The sequence below is a fragment of the Podarcis pityusensis genome (assembly GCF_964106645.2).
Source record: "Podarcis pityusensis genome assembly, chromosome: 13".
Taxonomy (NCBI): domain Eukaryota; kingdom Metazoa; phylum Chordata; class Lepidosauria; order Squamata; family Lacertidae; genus Podarcis; species Podarcis pityusensis.
This window is the reverse complement of record NC_138038.1, coordinates 54,543,572-54,564,932: the sequence shown is the minus strand read 5'-3', so window position 1 is coordinate 54,564,932 and position 21,361 is coordinate 54,543,572. Positions and strand designations below refer to the sequence as shown.

At 51.2% G+C, this 21,361-nt stretch overlaps 2 protein-coding genes across 4 annotated transcripts; one reads left to right on the top strand and one right to left on the bottom strand.

Annotated features, from left to right (window-relative positions):
* The first annotated feature begins 8,094 nt into the window (after window positions 1-8,094).
* On the top strand, window positions 8,095-15,069 carry PSMB6 (proteasome 20S subunit beta 6). Its single transcript, XM_080980016.1, has 6 exons — window positions 8,095-8,251; window positions 11,272-11,339; window positions 12,487-12,618; window positions 13,695-13,824; window positions 14,006-14,150; window positions 14,823-15,069. The coding sequence occupies exons 1-6, from the start codon at window positions 8,168-8,170 to the stop codon at window positions 14,948-14,950; spliced, it is 687 nt and encodes a 228-aa protein (XP_080836142.1). The 5' UTR covers window positions 8,095-8,167; the 3' UTR covers window positions 14,951-15,069.
* Window positions 15,070-16,855: 1,786 nt separating this feature from the next.
* Window positions 16,856-18,950, bottom strand: LOC308462388 (uncharacterized protein). Of its 3 annotated transcripts, none has more exons than XM_080980081.1 (3): window positions 18,360-18,950; window positions 17,723-17,818; window positions 16,856-17,445 (listed from the first exon to the last, which is right to left on the bottom strand). In XM_080980081.1, the coding sequence occupies exons 1-3, from the start codon at window positions 18,460-18,462 to the stop codon at window positions 17,273-17,275; spliced, it is 372 nt and encodes a 123-aa protein (XP_080836207.1). In that variant the 5' UTR covers window positions 18,463-18,950; the 3' UTR covers window positions 16,856-17,272. The 3 variants fall into 3 exon arrangements, with proteins under 3 accessions (XP_080836207.1, XP_080836208.1, XP_080836209.1); XM_080980082.1 differs by having other exon boundaries at window positions 18,388-18,943; XM_080980083.1 differs by lacking the exon at window positions 18,360-18,950 and adding an exon at window positions 18,158-18,305.
* Between the last annotated feature and the right edge of the window lie 2,411 nt (window positions 18,951-21,361).

Sequence of the window (21,361 nt, the reverse complement as noted above, 5' to 3'; positions counted from 1 at the left end):
TCTTCCAGCCCCAAGACAATTGTGGCCCTTGCTCTTTGGTCTTTATCGAGGTCTTCATCATCAGGCTTCGCAGGAAACTTACTCACCACTTGCCAGAGACGATCCCTCTGCAGCACTGCCTGCATGCGTTCCGACCACAGCAAGTAATTGGAGTCATTCAGACGCTCAAAAACCATCTGAACTGGTTGTGAGGCCATCTTGAGAGCGATGTCCCTGGAACCCGGAACCAGCTACTCACGACCACCGAGAGAGAAAACAGGAACCACAGCACCCAGCAGTCACACGCTGCAGCTGTTGTCCTTGTGTCCACTGCGTCACCAGCTCACAACAGTCAGGAACCAGCCAGGAACAACAACCTCTGGAACTACTGGAACCAACGCCGTTGATGCTGACACCACCGCAACTCAGGCTGGCTGCACTGGGCCCATAACCTCATGGAACTTTGAAGTGTCAGGCATAGCCCTATTGGCTTTAGCCCAAACGTAGCAGAGTTTTCCTGCACAGCGAGGAAGCTAGTTGCGGCGGTAATGACTAGTCAGCTAGACTCAGCATAACTATTTACAGGATTTATTAAAAGGAGAAAATAAAACCAGCAGAGTTTCTGCATACAAATCAAAGCAAAATAAATCCTTTCTCTCTCTCTCTCTACCATACACAGCACTTCTCCTCCTAACACACCTCACATCACACTGTGCTAGCATTCCTAGATAACAGAGTTGAGTGCTGGTCGTTAACCAATCAGAGTAAGTAGTTTCTAGGTCAAGCAGACCTTGGCTTTCTGCCAAGAGTAAATTGACACTGCCTTGAGTTAATTGTGTGAAGCCAGAATCTGTAAGTTTCCCATAAGAATCAATTAACAGAAACTGAACACTTTATTGTTGCGATAAGCTTTCAACCTCTAAGCCAGGAAAGAATAAGCCCCAAACAAAGGCATGTAACTCCTTTTAGAAGTTACATTTCCCCTCCACAATTCATTTCAGAGAAGCTTCATTCAAATCTCATGCCCTGCCATAAAACAGGTGGAGTGAGAGACAGTCCTTTGAGTCCATGACCTGTCACCTGTCAGTCAAGGTGTCAGTGTATTGTCTGCCTTTTCCTCTCGGAGCAAATATTTTACGTTCCTTTTGGCATTACAGTTACGTCAGCTCAGTTCTGCTCATCCAGTCTCTTGCGCCAATATTGTGAGAAGAAGAAGAAGAAGAGTTTGGATTTGATATCCCGCCTTTCACTCCCTTTAAGGAGTCTCAAAGTGGCTCACATTCTCCTTTCCCTTCCTCCCCCACAACAAACACTCTGTGAGGTGAGTGGGGCTGAGAGACTTCAGAGAAGGGTGACTGGCCCAAGGTCACCCAGCAGCTGCATGTGGGGGAGCGGAGACGCGAACCCGGTTCCCCAGATTACGAGACTACCGCTCTTAACCACTACACCATGCTGGCGTACAGTATTATTTTTCTGTCTGTCCTTTATCAGGTCTGGTGGCCCATTGACAGCTGAGAGGAAAAGGTCTGAGTTGGTGCCCTTCTGCTTCTGGGATTATGGCCACCCCTTCTCTGCCCATCACTGCGGCTCAGAAACACTTTAGTTATGCTTTTGTATTTCTTGCTTTACCCTCCTGTACAAAATAAAACAGTTTGTTTGGATATTTACAGTGTTTTTCCATTGCTTTCCATTCATACAACAGGGTTTTCTTGACTTAACTGATGATTTCCACAAACCTGGGAAGGCTCAGTCGGTAGAGAACGACGTTAAATAAGTTGGAGTTCTTGTTATTAAATATACCAAGAAAAAAGCACACCAAGAACTCTGGCCAGTATAAGTTTCAGTAGTGGGAGTGGTCCCTACTCACAAGTCAACAGTCAATAGTAACAAAAACTAATCCATTCAAAAGTAAGTATTCTGACAAGGATTACAAACACAAATAGAGATTACGAACTGAAACAAAGATTACAAACTCAAACTCATAAGGATATGTATAACACAATAATTTGTTACAGTATTAGAGATAAGAATTTATGAGTAGAGAAAAGTTCACGTGAGTGCATAGTCAGATTCGACGTGAAGATCTTAGTTTCAATCACTGAGCAGAAGTCAGAAGTCAATTATGGATCAGAGACCAGGACAGGGCCGTGTTTCGACGTATTCACCTTCATCAGCTAATTTTTAAAGGGTCGCCTAAGTTTGAAGAATTCGTGTAAATATATCCTGTTATTTTCTACGTTTCTCAGAGATAACAACTCAGTGTGGGCAGATCAACCTGTATCTTGAGCTTTTCTGTAAAGCAAAAGATTCCCGTGTTGCACCGGGTTGGACTAGACGACCCTCGTGGTCCCTTCCAGCTCTACAGTTCTATGATTTTATGGTTCAGTTTTAAGCCCTGCTGTTTGATGGGTGAGATGTTGACCTGCTCTTTGCAGAGGGTTTTTCTGAGCGCTGCAGAGCTCGCCTGCTATTTACGCAGCTCTTCTTATAAAGGCCATTGTCCATTAAGGGGATTTGAAGTTTAAGGGGCTGCCAGCGCTGTTTCTGATTGGGTGGCTGTCAAACGAAGTGGCGCCTGATTGGTCAGTTTTCAGGTTACAAGGGAAATGGAGGTTTCTCGCCTTATTTTGGCAGAATGTTGTGAATGTACCTGTGTTTGTGTAGGGGGTTGAACTTATGTTCATGTGCACCTGGTTTGGGGAGGGGAGCGGGGTTGGACTTGTTACCTGAAAAATCCGAGGGCTCCCTTGGACAAAAACAAAGACACCAACCAGGATAACTTGAAGCAAAACAGCAGCCTGTAGGCTTGGCCTTTATTGAACTGTTGCAACAGGGTGCTCCCCTCACTTGCAGGAGAGAGGAGGGACCCAGAAAAAAATGGTGTGCAAGGTCTTATAAAGACTTTTGAAATTCCCATCCTGTAGATCAAGCCCACCCCCAGAAACATCATGCATACATCACCGAAAGGAGGGGTTGAGGGAGGAGTTGTGGTGGTAACCTGAGTGTCCTGTCACCTGGCTGGTTCCTCCTTTCCCCCTCCCCATGAGTACTTTCCAGGTGACAGAGGGGAGTTTGCAGTTTCCTGCCCCCAGAGGGAAGAGCTGATCATTGTCCTTTGTTCCAGTCCGGGCTGAATCCCATATTCAAGTTCTTTGTGATCTTGATGGTCTTCTGTCTAGGACCATCAGGGTTGGCATAGCAACTGGGCAGGGCTCCTGTGGATGTGCTGGTATGCTCAAGGGATTATGGCAGCCCTGTAACAAACCTTCCCCATTTTGTAGTCCTTCCTTCATGGAGTAAAATAACAGTGGAACAGTGCAAATCCGATGTATGGTTGATTTTCTATGAATTTATAACAGAAGTGTAGCGTATGTAGTGTGTGAGTGTGTGTGTGTGGAGTTGGTACAAACTGAATGATTGGGGGGGGGGTTTCTTGTGACAGCATTTAAAAAAAACCCCACGTGGGGACAAAGTTAAAGTTAAAACTACAAAGAGCTAATTTGAGCATGCATACATTCTGGGGTAAATAAAACAGGACTAAAAGGAGGAATGAATTCAGCAACCCTGGAGGTCATAAACAAGTAGTAAACATGAGAGGAAGGATGGCAAGGAAAGATAGTTTCACATAGGAGGTGATAAAGATACCTATTTCCTGGCCCTAAGATTAACAAAACCAAGGAAAGGTACATCAAAGAAGCTACCTACTATCCTTATGGTCCAGGATGCCTGGTGGACAACTGGCCTGTGTTTAGAATGCTGATACGTGCCTGTCAGGCAGACAAATAGCAAATGGCAGAGGTGCAGAGGATTGTGGGATTTGATCAGAAATTATGGTCCATGAATCAAACCCAGCCAACACAATGCTTTCACTGCTGACACAAATGGCTTGCTCCATATTTTCATAATTCTTCTAAGTAATCCCACCTGATCACTACAGGAACAGGCTTGTTTTCCCCTGCTCTGGAGGGCAGGACTGACATGGCTTCAAATTGCAAGAAAGGAGATTCTGACCTCCACTCAACTGCCCCGTTTTAAGTGGGACATTCTGGAATTACAGAAGCCAAACCCGGCTTCCGAAGCGATGCCAGAACGTCCAGCGTTCTTGGTCTGGCACTCTGGCTTATGCCAGAACGCTGGACCGAAACACGGTCCTTTTTCAGGCTAGTATTCTGGCGGGAGTTTGGTGGGTTGCTTCAGAGCGCCAGAAAAACGAGCATCTTCCCCCCCCCCCACAAAAACTCAGGGGATTTTGGTCCCCAGGATGTTGGAGGGTCTGCAGCCACTGGCAAAAAGGGCAAGGGACGGGGTGCAGGAATGAATCCCACCCCTCCATTTTAAAGCAGGGTTTAAAATCAAAGGCTTAATGGTCCTGCACCTCCACCCCCAATAGAGCAATAAAACTGCTGGCACATTTGCAGAGCTAAGCAGTGTAATAAACGAAAATCTGCCCTTCTTCCCTTATGGGGGACACAAGAGCCCTTCGAGAGTCCTTTGCAGGTTCTCCATCGGGAGGAGAAAAGAAGAAAGGCCAACCAGAGAATATTGAGAAGCAAAGCGGCTCGTAAGTGTAGGGATCAGATGGGATTACCATGAGGAATTATAAAATATACATCAAGCCATCGTGTCCACGATGAAGACATTGTGTTGACTGGGTTTGATATATTGACGATAATTTCTGATTAAATCCCATAAGATTCTACATTCATGCCCTTTTGACTCTACTGCCCATTTCTCTCTCCTCACGTCACGTACACAGCAGTACACAGCAGTTGCTTCGTCAGGCAGGCATCCTGGGCCATAAAAGATAGTGGGCAAGTTCTTTGATGTAGTTTCTTATATATAATCTTAAAATGTTAATCTTGGAGCCAGGAAACAGATCTCACTTGAAGGTGGTAGTGATCTGGTCTTTCTGGCCATCCTTCTTATCATGTTTATTTCTCAGCTGTGGGGTTGCCAGATGCACCCCTTTGTAGTTCTCAAATTATTTACCACCCCTTTGTAGTTCTCAAGTTATTTACTACCCCTTTGTAGTTCTCAACATATTTACCCCAAAATATATGCATGCTAATTAATGTTGTAGTGTTACTTTTTCCCCACGTGGGGTTTGATGAAATGCTCAGAGGAAATATGATTGGTTCTTACGAGCACTGTGTAAAAGATTCTTTTGCTAATAAAATGGCCTGGTGAGGGGTGTGGGGGACGCACTCCCTCCGAGAGCCTTGCAGATCAAAGCCTCGTGTCTTGTTTTTAATCAGGGTCCAGTCCTTCCTTCACTTTGCAAACGCAACAAGTAAGCCTGATCTTTATCGAACTGTTGCAACAGGGTGCCCCCTTCACACGCAGGAAAGGAGGAGGACCCCGAACCAAGGTGTGCCCGCCCTTATATAGACATTTTAAATTCCCTGCCCTGGAGTCCAAGACCACCCCCAGATACATCATGCCTACATCACAGAAAGGGCGGTCTACAACAGAAATCTGAATGCGTTGTTTACCTCCTGTCTGGCAGATTACCTGTTAATGGTCACTGGATTGGATACCCTGGGGAGCCTGGCCAGTCTGTTGTAATGATAAATACTTAGTTCCCAAGCCAGGTCAGGCTCACACCCTATTCATATCTTAAATGTGCTCTTAAGACAGGATTTGTGAGGAAAGAGACAATGGGGAGGTTTTCCACTTTGACCTTGCAGAGAAATAATTTAGGTCAGTTTGGGAATCAAAATGGTTTCAGGTCCTCTGCTGATCTATGTACGTGCTTGGTGGGTACACTTATGAACATTTAACATATATCTAAGACCTCAAAATTCCTATCATAGTCTCTAAGGTGCTACTGGAAGGATTTTTAAAAATAATAATAAATTTGACATCATCTTTACATCACTGACATGTCACAAGAGGGGAGGGGTAGACAGGGGTTACACTAGTTCAACCTTGGCAGAGATGTCCAGACAAGTCCTGGGTACAAGATTAGCATAAGCAGACATGTCAGGGCAAGACCCAGGTATATGGTTAGCATAGACAAACACCTCTGAAGTCCCACCACCCAAAGAGCAATGGAACTTCCTCTGCATGTCTGGACCCCTTGGCAAGTCTGGTGATGGGATTAGGCTTTCCTTGGCCAACAATCAGCTCAGCAATTGTCACCTCTGGGAACTTCCTGGAGTCCTTTTTCAAGGGGGAAATAGCTTTGGAATGGAGGAAACTGGCAAAGGAGTTGATTTTATATGATTTTTAAAGCTAGCTAACTTCCCTGAGCTGTCAAGTTGAAAGGATACATTCAGGCATAATATTTGTAACATTTAACAACTTTAAAGATGCGCCCGCCCCCGTAATTTCCGTAACAGTGCGCTCTTAATGAAATGCGTGTCGGGAGGCAAGTTGAGAGGACAGCGAACAACAGTCCTGCTGTGTTGTGTACCTCCGGGGGGACCAACTTGAATAAAATGTTGGGAGACCTAGTTAAGCACCGCCCCACATAATCGACCACAGAGCACGGTGCACGCATACTTATTGGAGTGGCAATGCCCATCAACATTGGGGTTCACAAGACCCCTGCGGTGCAGGCCAGCCTCCCCGCTGCCGGAGTTCGGATGAAGCTGCGGAGGGGTCCCAGCCCAAGAGGCAGCAGCAGAGGAGCAGCAACCCGGACAGGAGGAGGAAGACCAGAGGAAGGCCTGCCGGGGCTGCCACCTTTTCTTTTTGGGTGCCCAGGCAAGGCTGGACGCAAAGATAAGGAAAAATGAAATTCTGCATTTCTGCCTTGGGAGGAGGAGCTGTGCAATAAAATATAGACTTATCAACAGCCTCTGCCTTTGGAATGTCTTTCTGGAAACAGCTGTTGCTTCGCTTTTGCTCATGTTTTTATTATTATGTGCTTTGTGTGTGTTTATGCTGTGATCCTCCCCGAGGTACACAATTGTAATACGTAGGACATGTTGGAACTTGCGTTCGACTGAGCTACTCCTCCGGTTGAGTCCTCCGACGTGATTAACGACCTAAGCCTTTGATGAGGCTCCAGGCACCTTCCCCATTCAGCAGAGTATACAGCAGCAGCAGAAGGATGAGAAATATGAGCTACATTGCTAAGAGTTTTATTTCTAACTACGCAGGCAGAAAAGAAATATACATCCTCTCTCTGTGAAAGCAGAGAGGCAACTGGTACAAAGAAACAGGAAACCAGTAATATCCACATCCATCTCCCGTGAGACTGCCAACAGTCTGGAATCTCTGGAATGTAAACAGAGTCTTGTGACTCCAAAAACTGCACAGTGGCACAAACAGAAACCTAACAGAACATGGGTAGGCAACCTAAGGCCCGGGGGCCTGACGAGGCCCAGTCGCCCTCTAAATCTGGCCCACGGATGGTCCAGGAATCAGTGTGCTTTTACATGAGTAGACTGCTCATATAATAAAATGCATCTCTGGGTTATTTGCGGGGCATGAGAATTCGTTCATTATTTTTTTCAAAATATAGTCCGGCCGCCCACAAGGTCTGAGAGACAGTGGACCGGCCCCCTGCTGAAAAAGTTACAAGAAGAACTACCGACGAAAGAAGAATGCCAGACGAACTTAATGGACTATGCAGAATTAGGTAAGATGACAGGAAGGATTCGAAACCTGCGGGACCAGAGATTCTCAGAGGACTGGAGTAAATACGTGAACGATTTGAAAAGCAGTTGTAATCAACAGATTGCAAGAAGTTTTGTAAGGAGGACTATGTGAAACATTGCAGAGAAAAGTATAAAGAGAATTATTAGTGAAGGACTGTTAAAAGTAATAGTGAAATTAATGAAATGCAGATTAAGTGATAAAGATTGAAAAATCTTCAGATATGGTTGATGGAAGTCCAAAATATTGTATTAGATAAGAAAATATGTTCTTTGGAAACGTTTTGTAAAAATTAATAAATATATATATATTTTTAAAAAGTTTGCTGACCCCTGACGTAGTAGACCGAAACGCGAGAAGAAACAAAACCCGGGAAATCGGCGCAGGCCTCCCTTCTACCACTTATAGCTCTGCGGCGCGACAACTCCCCATCCTGCGGGACCCGGAAACTGGCCGCAGAGGCCGCCCCTCTTCTCGCGCTCGCAGCTCTACGTGCTGGGCTCTCCCTCCCGCGCCGCAAAGCGCGCCGCAAAGCGCGGGATGGCTCGGCAGTTTCGCGACAGTGCCGTCGCTCAGATCCAAGATGGCGGCGCCGGCGATGCTGAGGCCGAGCGTCGGGATGGAGGCGCGCTGCCCGGACTGGACCCAGCAGGCCGTCACCACCGGGGTGAGTCCGGGAGGGGGGGGAACTGGGGGGGCAGACAGAGGGGGGCTCCCTCCCGCCCCCCCCGCCCCACAACAACCCCGCCAGGGAGGCCCAGGCCTGGGGGGGGGGAGGGAGTGGGGGGCCCAGGTCCCTGCCCCGAAGAGGCTGCCCCCCCCCCCTGTGCTGCCTGGCTGGCCTGGGAGTCAGCGCCTCGCGTGTCCCCCTCCCCCCAGGGTGGCCCCCTGCCCTGCCCCCCCCTTTCGATGCCAAAGAGTCCTCTGGTCTGGACTCAGTCTGACCCCGATGTTTCCCTCCCCTTATACTTTTGATCTGTGGGCTGCTTTTTAAAAGGAGGCTGCATTTTATTTTATTTTTTAATATAATTTTTATTATTACAGCGGTACCTGGGGTTACATACGCTTCAGGTCACAGACTCCGCTGACCCACATATAGTGCTTCAGGTTAAGAACTTTGCTTCAGGAGGAGAACAGAAATTGCAAGGCAGCGGGAGGCCCCATTAGCTAAAGTGGTGCTTCAGGTTAAGAACAGTTTCAGGTTAAGAACGGACCTCCGGAACGAATTAAGTTCTTAACCCGAGGTACCACTGTATTGTTGTTGTTATTATTATTAATAATAATAATGATAATAATTTATTATCTATACCCCGCCCATCTGGCTGGGTTTCCCCAGCCACTCTGGGCGGCTTCCAACAAAACACTAAAATAGAATAACCTATTAAACATTAAAAGCTTCCCTAAACAGGGCTGCCTTCAGATGTCTTCTAAAAGTCTGGTAGTTGTTGTTCTCTTTGACATCTGGTGGGGGGGCGTTCAACAGGGTGAGTACCACCACCGAGAAGGCCCTCTGCCCGGTTCCCTGTAACTTGGCTTCTCGCAGGGAGGGAACCGCCAGAAGGCCTTCAGAGCTGGACCTCAGTGTCCGGGTAGAACGATGGGGGTGGAGACACTCCTTCAGGTATACTAAGTTTTCTGTATTTCATTACGTATCAAAAATCAAAGAAAAATAGAATCCATAACTTAAAGCATTGCTTAAATAAAGCATCAACTTCCTTCCCTCCCTCTAACAGACTTCCACACACCTTGACCAATTTCTTCGCATACCTGTATCCACTTTTTTACCTTATGTCAATCTTTTAGCAATCACCTTCTTACATGTGAATCAGCTCCTTAATTTCCCATTACAAAACACTTCAACTCAAACCTACAAGCATTTTCAACTGTCTACAATTTTCTTTCATATAAAGTATAAATTTGCCCCAGTCTTTTTGAAACAGTTCATCACACCGATTCTGAATCTTTCCCGGCATCTTAGCCAGCTCTGCATATTCAACCATTAAAATGAGGCTGCATTTTAAATTGCATTTTAACCTGTATTTTAAATTGTTCCCCCCCCCCCCATTATGGTTTTACTGTAATTTTACTGCCCTGAGCCCGGGGAGGGTGGGGTATAAATAAAATTTATTATTATTATTACTATTATTATTATTAAAAGGCTTCGTCGTGCTGCCTTGGAGCAGCTTTGTCCTGCATTTCGGGTTTCTAATCTCCCTCTCGATGGCCATTTAGGGACCCCCCCAATGTCCGTGTCTAAGCTCTGCATAGCCAAGCACAGAGACATTCACAAATTCTTGTGCCTGCGTGTGTGATAGAGGGAGACAGATCCCAGAGGCTGGAGTAGTTTGTAATGGATTGCTTTGAAGTCCCTTCAGAACCAGATTAAGAATAAAAAGCACCACTCCCCACTGTATTTTGCCAGAACAAAGGTGGCAACCCTCTCTCTCCATCCCGCACAGGCAGGCTTGCTCCCTGGTAGACACGCAGAGGACCAGTTATTTATTATTACTGTCCTATTGTTATTTATTAAATTTGTATGCTGCGTGAGTGTACAAGATGAGAATGTAAAATACATAATAAAAATAAGAACAAAACAAAACAATGCTCCCCCCAAAAAGCACATTTAAAAATACATAGGATGGTAGTCAGCCCAAGGCCTGGTGGAAGAGGAATATTTTCGCCCCCTAAAGCAGGCACCCCCAAACTTGGCCCTCCAGATGTTTTGGGACTACAATTCCCATCATCCCTGACCGCTGAGCCTGTTAGCTAGGGATGATGGGAGTTGTAGTCTCAAAGCATCTGGAGGACCGAGTTTGGGGGTGCCTGCCCTAAAGGTATGTAAGGAAGGCCCCTTCGCTGCGTTTTATATCCTGCCCTTTTTTTCTCCATAGAGCTCAAGGCAGCATATGCACACAGGTCTCTCTACCGCCGTCTTCTATTTTATCCTCACAACAGCTTTGCTGTGTGGGTTGGGCTGAGAGAGAGGCAGCGACTGGCCCCAGGAGACCCCCCCCAAGCGAGATTCATGGCAGGGTGCAGGAGTCGAACCCCTGGTCTCTCCCAGAAGCCCTGCTCCATCGCTGCCCCTGCGGCTGTCATCGTTTGCCTGTTGAATTTGTCAGCCGCTTTTCCTTGCCCAGGGCAGCCCAAAGCAGCTTAACAGCAAAACATATTTGCAACTAAATGCTGTCACAATTAAGGGGGGGGGGGCGAGAATAGTGTTGGTTGGTTGGTGTATACCCGAAGCCATCACAAAGCAAGATGCGTAAAGCAAAATAAAATAAATCACACTGTGAAAATAATAATCAGAGCTTTGCACTCTGCCACATAAAAAAAAACCCAGCCTCTTAGAAACCAGCAAGCAGAATCTGAGCACAATAACTGTGTTATTCACAACAATTCAAAAACATGGAGGCCTCCAACCTCAAGAGCTCTCTTTTCCACCCAATCATTTTTTAAAGCTATGCGTGACATCACCCTTCCTTTTCCCAACCCAGACGGCAGCAATGGAAGAAGCTGCAGCTGGTGGGATTTCCTCCTCCCTTCCTGCATTGCGGGGGGGTTGGGCTGGATGACCCCTTGGAGCCCTTGCAGCTCTGCAAATCTATGATTCCAGCAAGCCCTCGAGATCTGGGCTTGGCCCCACGGTCCTTGCTTGTTCCTCACCCTCTTCCTCCCCTTCCTCAGACAACCATCATGGCTGTGGAGTTTGATGGTGGGGTCGTCATCGGTGCTGACTCCAGGACCACCACGGGGTGAGTGGGGGAAGGGGGGGTCTGTGTGAAGGGCCTCCCAGCACCCTCTCAGAAAACCAACTCCGCATTGCTTTTCCTGGGAGGCATTCCCCTCTGTTCTCAGGTGGCTGGGAGCAGAATGACATCCCGGAAAGAATAATAAGAGGAATTGCAACAGCAAGAAGATGGCACTATTTTGTGAAGGGCCATAGCTCAGCAGTCGAGCACCTGTCCTGCATGCAGAAGGCCTTAGCTTCATGGGTAGGGCTGGGAATGTCACCTGAAACCCTGGAAAGCCATTGCTTAAATAAAAAAAGAGAGTTTCAAAGCTTTACTGCAAGCAGCCTTAGCCTAAAGGTAAAGAGACCCCTGACCATTAGGTCCAGTCGTGGCCGACTCTGGGGTTGTGGCGCTCATCTCGCTTTACTGGCCGAGGGAGCCGGCGTACAGCTTCCAGGTCATGTGGCCAGCAGGACTAAGCCGCTTCTGGCGAACCAGAGTAGCGCACGGAAACGCCGTTTACCTTCCCGCCGGAGTGGTACCTATTTATCTACTTGCACTTTGACGTGCTTTCGAACTGCTAGGTTGGCAGGAGCTGGGACCGAGCAACAGGAGCTCACCCCGTCGTGGGGATTCTAACCGCCAACCTTCTGATCTGCAAGTCCCAGGCTCTGTGGTTTAACCCACAGCGCCACCCGCGTCCCTTTTAGCCTTAGCCTAGTTACATAATAAGCACTGCAAAATGCAAAGCAACTCATTGCTCTTAAACAAATCAGCAATGTGGTGAGCCATTTCTGCCGGGCATTGAGGTATGAGTTAATGTGAAGCTGCTTTCTTGAGCCCTTTTCAATTCTGCGCTTTCTCCAGAGCAATGAGGACCAGAATCTTCCTCTGACTATGAGGGAGGGGGCATCAGAGCCCCTTCATTTCACGCAGGAGGCCCCCAGAGTTCAGTCCCCAACAGCATCCCTGGGTAGGGCTGGGAGAGAGACCCCTTGTGAGGAGGGGTGCGAGACGCTGTAATAAGGCAGCTTCCAACGTGTGATTTCCCCTTCCGGTTTGGGAGGTTATGGGCGGCTTCTGGGCCCCTCGGACGCAGCCGCCCTGAAATCCTTTGTGGACCGTGAACTCCCAACGCTGATGCCCCCCCCCCGCCTCCCTCTTGCAGTTCGTACATCGCCAACCGCGTCACAGACAAGCTGACACAGATCCACGACCACATTTTCTGCTGCCGTTCGGGCTCCGCTGCCGACACCCAGGCCATCGCGGACGCCGTTACGTACCAGCTGGGCTTCCACAGGTACGGAGGGTGCTGGGGGCAGGGGAGGTAGGTGGGGGGTGCATTTCTGGACCCACTGAGCCTGCAGGCCTGCTGGGGCTCCACAGAACCACACTCTTTTTCACCTGGTGACAGAACTCGGCTCTGGAAGAAGGAGAGGCCTGTTAACATATTCTCTTGCTGTTATTGGGGAACGTTCTTCCCAGCTGGAGATTCTGCCAAGTCAGGAGTTCACATGGGGCAGGGCTTGACTAATCCAGAAACATGGATCTAATGCTTTAACTTTGGGGAATCATAGAACCGTAGAGCGGGAAGGGGCCCCCAAGGGCCATCTAGTCCAGCCCCCTGCTACGCAGGTGTCACTGGGAGGGCTGTGCTTATGCACGAAGGCTGCAGGAGAATAATAATAATAATACTTTTTTATTTATACCCCACCCTTCCCGGTTCACAAGACCGGACTCAGGGCAGCTAATAACAAATTTAAAACACTGAATTAATGCAACAAAAAAACAGCATAAAATACAGTATAAAACATGAACAACAATAAATTCAGAATTAAAAAATCAATTTAGGGGGGAAATCCATCCAATAAACATTAGATGATCACCAGGGCCAGCGAGGAGACCAGGGGAGAATTAGCTGTGAGATCCCAGAGCGGGTAATCTTCATAAAAAGGGGAGGGGGAGGGAAGGAAGGAAGGGGAATAAAAGATCAGGCTGAATTCAAATTAAAGGCCAGGCGGAATAGCTCTGTCTTACAGGCCAGGCGGAAGGAGGTTAAATCCTGCAGGGCCCTGGTCTCCTGGGACAGAGCATTCCACCAGGTCAGAGCCACCACTGAGAAAGCCCTGTCCCTGGTGGAGGACAGTCTGACTTCCTTGGGGCCTGGACCTCTAAACTATTCATGGACCTTAAGGTCCTCTGTGGGGCAGACCAGGAGAGGTGGTCCCGAAGAAGCCTTTTCTACACCCTAGAGTTGGTGGTGTGGGGCCTGCGTGGATGTCCACGGCCCCCTGTGGCTGCCAGTCTCCGCCCTGCTTGCTCTGTGTGTGACCCGTTTCTCTTCTCTCCCCCCCCCACCCAAAAAATACTGCGCAGCATTGAACTGGACGAGCGCCCACTGGTGCACACAGCCGCCAGCCTCTTCAAGGAGATGTGCTACCGCTACCGAGAGGACCTCACGGCCGGGATCCTGGTGGCCGGCTGGGACAAGCGCAAAGGGGGACAGGTGAGGTGGGGGGGCTGCCCCCCAAGCAAGCAAGCAGGCTGGCCACCTACCCACCCACCCACAGGGCCAGGCCTGGATCCCCGGCACGGGCAACCTATGCTTGACTCTCTGAGCCCTGATGGGTGGCGGGGGCTGTATCCTCTGGACTGGCTCATAACTGTGTCTCCCCCCCCTTTCCCAGGTGTACTCTGTCCCCATGGGGGGCATGATGGTCCGCCAGCCCTTCTCCATCGGGGGCTCCGGCAGCTCCTACATCTACGGCTTCGTCGACGCCACTTACAAGCCGGGGATGAGCAAGGAGGAGTGTCTGAGCTTCACGGCCAACGGTAAGGATGCAGAACGGGGGCCCCTCAAATTGGGGTGGGGGTGTCTCCCAGTCCTCCTGGGGGTGTCCTGCCTCACTCTCATCTCTTCCTTTTAAAAAAAAAAAAAAATTTATTGATTTTAACATGTAAATTATAAAATGTACCACGAAACTTATCGCTTATACAGTCTTTTTAGACTTCCATCAGCACCTCTGATGATCCACCGTTTTAACCACTTCTTACGCATTTATTAACTTTATATTGCCTTTACATCTCTTAACAAATCATCCTTCCCCTTCTCCATTTTTGCAATAATTCCAATAATACTCCTCACAAAACTTCTTGCAACCCTACAAACGTCATCTGATCTTCACAAATACTTTTCAAATAGTCTGTAAATTTACTCCAGTCTTCCGTGAATTTCTGGTCCCGCCGGTTTCGAATCCTTCCTGTTAGTTTATCTAATTCTGCATAGTCCATTAACTTCATCCTCCATTCTTCAATTGTCGGTAATTCTTCTTCCTTCCATTTTTGGGCCAGTAATACTCTTGCTGCTGTTATCGCGTATAAAAAGAGCTTACATTCCTTTCTGTTTATATCACTCCCAACAATGCCCAGTAAAAATGCTTCTGGTTTCTTTATAAATGTATATTTCAACATTTTTTTCATCTCATTCACTCTCCTCTCTTCCAGCCCTCGCCCTGGCCATGGACCGCGACGGCTCCAGCGGGGGGGTCATCCGCCTGGCGGCCATCACCAAGGACGGCGTGGAGCGCAAGGTCATCCTGGGAAACGACTTGCCACGGTTCTCCACCCTCTGAAAAGCGGCGGGTTGGGGGGGGGCCTCAGGCAGGAAGCGGAGGGGTTCGGGGGGGTCCCTATTTTGTTTTGCTGTCAGATTGGTTTGATGTTGCATTAAAATGTGGGAGTCGGAAACAAAGCGCCTCTGACGGTTCCTCTCAAACGCCCGGGTTTTGTTGGGATGGAATGGGGGGGTCAGAATTACCGTTGTGTTTATATCCCCCCTTTTTCCCTGCAAGGAGCTCAAGGTAGCGAACGCAGTAGAAAAAAGACAGTCAAAGAACCGAGAAATCGCGCAAAACAAAATGAAATGCCGTGAAAATCCCTGAAACGAGAAGGAATCGACTAGAAATATTATCTTATAGAAATAAACTAAAGAATAAAAATCAAAAAGTTTTATAGCTCGACCTAGGTGAAGGATTACAATACTTCAGAATTTTTGGGAGTTTCCCCCCCTTTTTTGAATTTTGGTCATTTAAGATTTATGATTTTTCTATTTCCTTCTGAGGAAACTGAATAGTTCAGTGAAGCGAGGTTTGTAGCCGGCATCCCGTTAAGGCCTTGTTCAATTTTAGGTTTTTCTCATTTTTTCCCTTAAGCTTTTTAATTTTTATTATTTAGTTTGTTTCCATAAGATAATATTTCTAGTCGATTCCTTCTCGTTCCAGGGATTTTCACGGTATTTCATTTCAAGGTAGCGTAGGTGGTTCTCTCTCTGCTCCTTCAATAACTCACACATCTTCTGTATTTTCAGCTTTTTCCTCTGCAAGCCGCCTCGAGTCTTGTCAGGGGGAAAGGCAGGGTAGCAAGAAATATATAACCATCCCCACCACGAGCCTGCGAGGTAGGTTGGGCTGAGAGGCCTTGTGACCCAGGCAGCTTCAGGGCCCAGTGGGGAGGATTAATAATAATAATTTTCTTATTTATGCCTGCCCATCTGGCTGGGGTGCCAGATATGAACCCTGGACCTCGTCCAGCCCTCCCTTCCGCACCACACTGACTCTCAGGTTTGATCTGCCCTGGCTTGGCACTGCAGGACTCGTAGTTTTGTGACACAGTTAATCTGCGGAACTCCCTCCCACAGGACGGCTTTGTGAGAACAGAATGTTGGACTTGATGGGCCTGATCCCTGTCTGACGTCTTCCTGGAAAGGGAGGGGTGTGACCTTTCTCTGTCCCCTTGAGGCTCCTGGCGCAGGAACCGCGTAAGAGCCCAGCACCCTGCTCTTCTCCCTGTGCCCCCAGGTGCCAGCAGGGGGCGCTGGTGCCCCCCTCCCCTGCGAGGGTGGCTGGCTCCGCAGGGCTGCCTCCCTCCCTCCCTCTAATCCCGATTGAGGTTTCTCCATCCTGCCGCAATTGTTCCCAGGCTGTGATTACCCTGGTGAGATAAGGGGTTACGCCCAGCCGAGGAGGAGGAAGGTGCCGCAGGCCCGGCCTGGCCCCCCTCTCCCAAACTCCCCTTTTTTGGGGGGGCGGACGGAGGCGTGATGCAGAAAACAAGGACCCTCGAACCACAATTTCGGGGCCTGCCGTCCTTTAATTTTCACTTTTAACGGCCCGACGTGTTTTCTTCTCCTCCGCCTGCCTGTTTTGGTGGGTGGGGTGTTTGGTTTCGCACTCGGCCCTTCCCTCTTTCCTGCTCCAGCCTGCCTTCTGCTTGGACCGGGCGGGCGGGCGGATTGGGCCCAGCGCCAGCGCCGGAGGAGAGGCGTTGACACGCAAGCAGCTCACAACACTGGCTGGGCCCCCTGCCCAGCAGCTCAACGTGGCAAAAAGGATTGGGGCCGGCCCCCTCCCCTCTCTTTGGAGACCCACCTGCCCCTTGTGAGCTGGGCCTGGTTTGAGAAGCGCTGGGGTCTTGGAAGGGTCCACCAAAGGTCATCTAGCCCAACCCCGACTCAAAAAAACACACATCTGAAACGAGGATGGGAGAGTAACACCTTTTATTGCTCCATATCCGCTGCTGGGGCTTTGGAATCGGGACCCAAGCCTGCAAACTTATCTGCTCATCTGAGCCCCACAACTAGTCCGCTCCAGTTTGGGGTTGCTGCCCAAATCCTGGCTTGGCTTGGGTCTGACCCCTCACTTATTTGACCTCCCCATCTTCTGCAGGAGGGCTGGTCGTTTTGGGGGGGGGGGCTGGGAAGCAGCCAAGCCCCTCTTCTCATCCCAGTAGCTTCCAACACGCAGGCTGCGCTCGCTGTCAACGAGTTTGCTGGGGGGGGGGCTTGCACTGACCCCCCACCCTATATTGCCGGGAGTCTCCTGTGGGGCCCAAGCTCAGTCTTCCTGCTCCAGGGGCACCTGTGGGGGGGGGGAGGAGTGTTCCTGGGGGGGGGGAGCTCAGCTGGTTACTTCCCTCTCGGAGTCCAGCTGATGGCGGAAGGAGACCCTGGCCTTTCCGCTGAAGTAGGCCCTTCCACTCTGGGAGTCCGTCTCGCTGCTGGTGGACGGCGTGGAGCGTGTCCGCGGCGCTGCGGCTTCGGGGGCGTCCGAGGAGGAGGAGGAAGCGGCTGCTGCAGGTGGAGAAGGAAGAGGAGAGGCTCAAACAGAGTTTGCAACCCCTGCTCTCCAGGGGGTTGGTCTGGATGACCGCCTGGGGTCCCAACTCTACAATTTGGTGATTCTCCCAAAAGGCACCCAAGGGAGGGAACCTGGGATGGAGGGGCCGGGTCAGCTCTCTGGCAAAGGGGCAAGGGATCCCCACGCCCCTGCCCTGGGGGATGGGCTGCATCTAGGGCAGGAAGAAGTCGCCCAAGGGGGAGTGCAAAGGACTTGGGGGGCTCTGCTTACCTGTGGGGGGCTCCTTCTGCTCCGTCTTGCTGTGGCGCCGGGAGCGCCTTCCCCGGGGGAAGCAGCTGGGAAACTTTGACCCCATCCTGTCAGATCCTGAGGCAGAAAGAGAGACCTGAGGGGGGGGCATGTGGAATAGGGGGGGTGCTCTCCCTGCCCCCCATTGTCACCCCCTGCAAACACAGAGTATTGCAGAGGAGAATCAGGTAGGGGGCACAGAGAAAACCTCAAAGCATGCCTGATCTCTTGTCTCCCCCCCCCCCAAACATTTACAAAACCCCTTTCACATTTGCAAAGGGCGGGGTTCTGCCTTCAGGGCTCTGCCCCCCCCTTGCTGGCCTGCTTCTCCCCACTCCCCCACCCCAAAGTAGAGACCCCCCCCCCGTTTCCTTCCCTTTGGTCCCGCGGTGGGGTCTCCCCTGGGTCCCTGCTCACCTGCCCGCGCCTCTCTCGCTCTCCCGGGTCTCCCGGAGTGTCAAGACGGGGAGTTCCCCGCCCGCCCTGGGTGGGCCAGGCCAGGGGAGACGCCCCCCTCCCGCCTCCTCGGGCAAACAGCGCCCGGCGCCGCCTCCCGAACTGCCTCCCTCCCTCCCTCCGACCAGCTGGAGCCTGCGGGGGGGGGGCACCCCAAATATACCTGCTCCTCTCCAGCACCCCCGACGCACCTGGGAGCCCCCCAAAGGCGCGAGACATCCCCTTCTAAGCAGTGTTTTTCGGGGGGGGGGCAGAGGATCCACCATCTGGCCAAAACGTGGACCGCCGCCCGTTGCATTGCGCGGGGTCGGGCTGGATGGCCTCGGGGGGTCCCTTCCAACTCTCCACTTCTGCCACAAACTCCAGGATAACAGGCGGGGGGGGGGTGTGCGTGAGTGCGCGAGCAGGAGGGGACCTTGGTAAGCGCCTAAAACAAACCGGGGGGCCTTTTTTTGATGGGGGTGGGAGGCATTCCAAAATCAAAAGCGGCCCCTTGAACCCCCGCTGGCCGGGGTTGCGCTAGATGACCCTGCGGGGTCCCATTCAGCGCTGCCGCCCCGACAGCAGCAAAGCGCGTCTCGGGTTCCGGGAAGCGAAGGCGCTCTGTGCATGCTCGAGAGATGCCTCGGCCCCAGCACCCCTTTTTGGGCGAGGGCAGCGGGGGGGCCTCATCCTGCCTCGCCTCGGCTGGGGATTGGGCGGAAGGGCAGGGGCGGCGCCGGCGGCTCTCTGCACATGGCTCGGGGCCCTCTGGGCGGAGCCGGCCCTCCTTCTTTCCCGCCCCCCCCCCCCGCCGGCCGGTTCCCCAGCAGCTGCAGCAGCAGCGACGGCCCTGCTCGCCCCCCCCCGGGCCCTGCAGGTGAGACCCCCCCCCCACCTGGCCTCCCTCCCCATCTGTAAATTTCCACCAGGTCCTGCGCGCCTGCCTCCCTCCCTCCCTGCCCCCTCCCCACCCCACGGAAAATCCCAGGATCCCGACCCCCCCTTGGAGATCAGAAGGGCTCTTGCTTCGGAAAGACCCCCGGCCCCACCCAGGAAAGTCCCGAGGCCCCGCCCTCTCTCTCCCCCCCCCCCGTCCTTATGACTCAAAATCTCCGCTACTCGCAGAGGAATTTGGCAAGCTGGGGGGGGGGGCGGTACTTCCTTCTCCTCCTCGGAAACTGGGGCCGGGTGGGGGGGGGAGCACCGCGCATGGTGGGGCAGGGGCCCGGACGCCTGGGTTCTTTTTCTGGGGAGGAGCGAGGTGGGGGCGTCCTCTCTCTCTCTCTCTGCGCCCCAGGAATGGGGGCGAGCGGATAGGTGCCGGGGCTCCAGCGAGGGGGGGGGAAGGGACGGGACGGGTCTGGGTCTGGTTTCGCCCCCTTTGCAGGGCTTTGGGGCGTCCCCACACCCCTCAGAGACACGTGTCTAACTGTCTACCTTCCTGCTGCTTTTTTTAGGGGGGGGGGTCCTGAGTCTTTTGATCCATCCCTGGACTCCGGGGCTGGAGTCTCTGTTAGCTCCGGAAAGTGCTATTCATTTATGGATTTATTGCGGGGGTCGGCAACCTAAGGCCCGGGGGCCGGATGCGGCCCAATCGCCTTCTCAATTGAATCAGCGTGTTTTTACAGGAGTAGAATGTGTCCTTTTATTCAAAATGCATCTCTGGGTTATTTGCGGGGCATAGGAATTCGTTCATTCCACCCCCCCCAAAAAAAATAGTCCGGCCCCCCACAAGCCCCCTGCTGAAAAAGTTTACTGGCCGCTGATATATTGCCCATTTTACCCCCTCCCCTCGTTTGATCTCCGGAACCACAACCCTGCAAGGAAGGTTAGACTGAAAGAGGCAGGGACTGGCCCCCAAACTCCCCCCCCCCCGACTCTCTCAGAGGCTAGCTCTAACCACTGCTCCACCCTGCCTCTCTAGTCAGAGCCCCAGGGCAGCTACCTGAGCTGCTCTTGGAGCTGGAAGCGGACCACCCTCGCTGCCTACTTCCGAGTAGACCGGGAGCATATCCCTGAGTCATTGCAGGAATTGTAGAACTGTAGTGTCGGAAGGGACCCTCCAGCGGTCATCTAGCCCAACCCGCCTGCAAATAGGACAGAAGCAGCTGAGGTTTCGGAAGTCCTGGGCTCCTTTTGGCTTTCAGCAGTTCTGTTGGGCCTTAATGAAGTTTCACGACTGGACTTGCAGAGTCAGGGCTTGGGGATCCCCCAAAATGCCTACGAGATCCCTTTCGGTTTCCCTCATTTGGGGCCTATGATCCAGAGTGGTTCAAGTCAGATATTTCTCTTTTTCTTGGGAGAGGCAGGTGGCTTTGCGCTCTCTGGCAGGGACTCCCAGGGGTCATCTAGGGGTGGCCAACTCCCAAGAGACTGCCATCTACTCACAGAGTTAAAAACTGGCAGTGATCTACTCCCCTTTTTGGGGGTTCAGGCTAAAGTTGTTGTGTTTTTTTTTAGGGAGGGGGAAAGCCACATTTTTTGGGGTGCAGGAAGCAAAAATGTTTTTTTTAGTTGAGCCAAACTTGTTGAGCTTCTTTTGGGAGGGCAGTGATCTACCAGTGATCTACCCCAGACGTCCAGTGATCTACCAATAGATCACAGGACGATCTCAGCAAAAGAATCCCACCCGAACTCTCTTTAAAAACCTCCAACGAAAAAGAAAGCCAATCCCCTTCCAAGGCCACAGTCTTTGAATGGCGGAGCTGCAAGGGGGACCCCTAGCGGTCATCTAGTCCAACCTTCCCTGAAATGCAGGAATCTCCAGTTCCCCCCTTTTCTGGGCCTGGAAGTGACCCACAGCCTCCAGGCAAGGCCCAGGGGTAGGCAAACTAAGGCCCGGAGGCTGGATGCGGCCCAATCGCCTTCTCAATCCGGCCCACGGACGGTCCAGGAATCAGCGTGTTTTTACATGAGTAGAATGTGTCCTTTTATTTAAAATGCACCGCTGGGTTATTTGTGGGGCATAGGAATTTGTTCATTGTTTTTCCCCAAAATGTAGTCCAGCCCCCCACAAGGTCTGAGCGACAGTGGACCGGCCCCCTGCTGAAAAAGTTTGCTGACCCCTGCAAAAGAGGAACCCCTGCCTGGGGCTGTTGTAATTCTGGGATTCCCAGTTTCAGTTCAGGTCAAGAGGGGGGAAATCCTCTTTTAGCCTTCCGGTGTGGGGATGTGTCGCTTGGA

Coding starts and splice junctions, on each gene's coding strand:
- LOC308462388 (XM_080980081.1), bottom strand. CDS start 18,462: ATGGTGGATCCTCTGCCCCCCCCCCGAAAAACACTGCTTAGAAGGGGA. Junction 17,819..18,359: donor GGGGTGCTGGAGAGGAGCAG/GTATATTTGGGG, acceptor TTTCTGCCTCAG/GATCTGACAGGATGGGGTCA. Junction 17,446..17,722: donor GCAGAAGGAGCCCCCCACAG/GTAAGCAGAGCC, acceptor CTCCACCTGCAG/CAGCCGCTTCCTCCTCCTCC.
- PSMB6 (XM_080980016.1), top strand. CDS start 8,168: ATGGCGGCGCCGGCGATGCTGAGGCCGAGCGTCGGGATGGAGGCGCGC. Junction 12,619..13,694: donor TACCAGCTGGGCTTCCACAG/GTACGGAGGGTG, acceptor AATACTGCGCAG/CATTGAACTGGACGAGCGCC. Junction 14,151..14,822: donor TCTGAGCTTCACGGCCAACG/GTAAGGATGCAG, acceptor CCTCTCTTCCAG/CCCTCGCCCTGGCCATGGAC.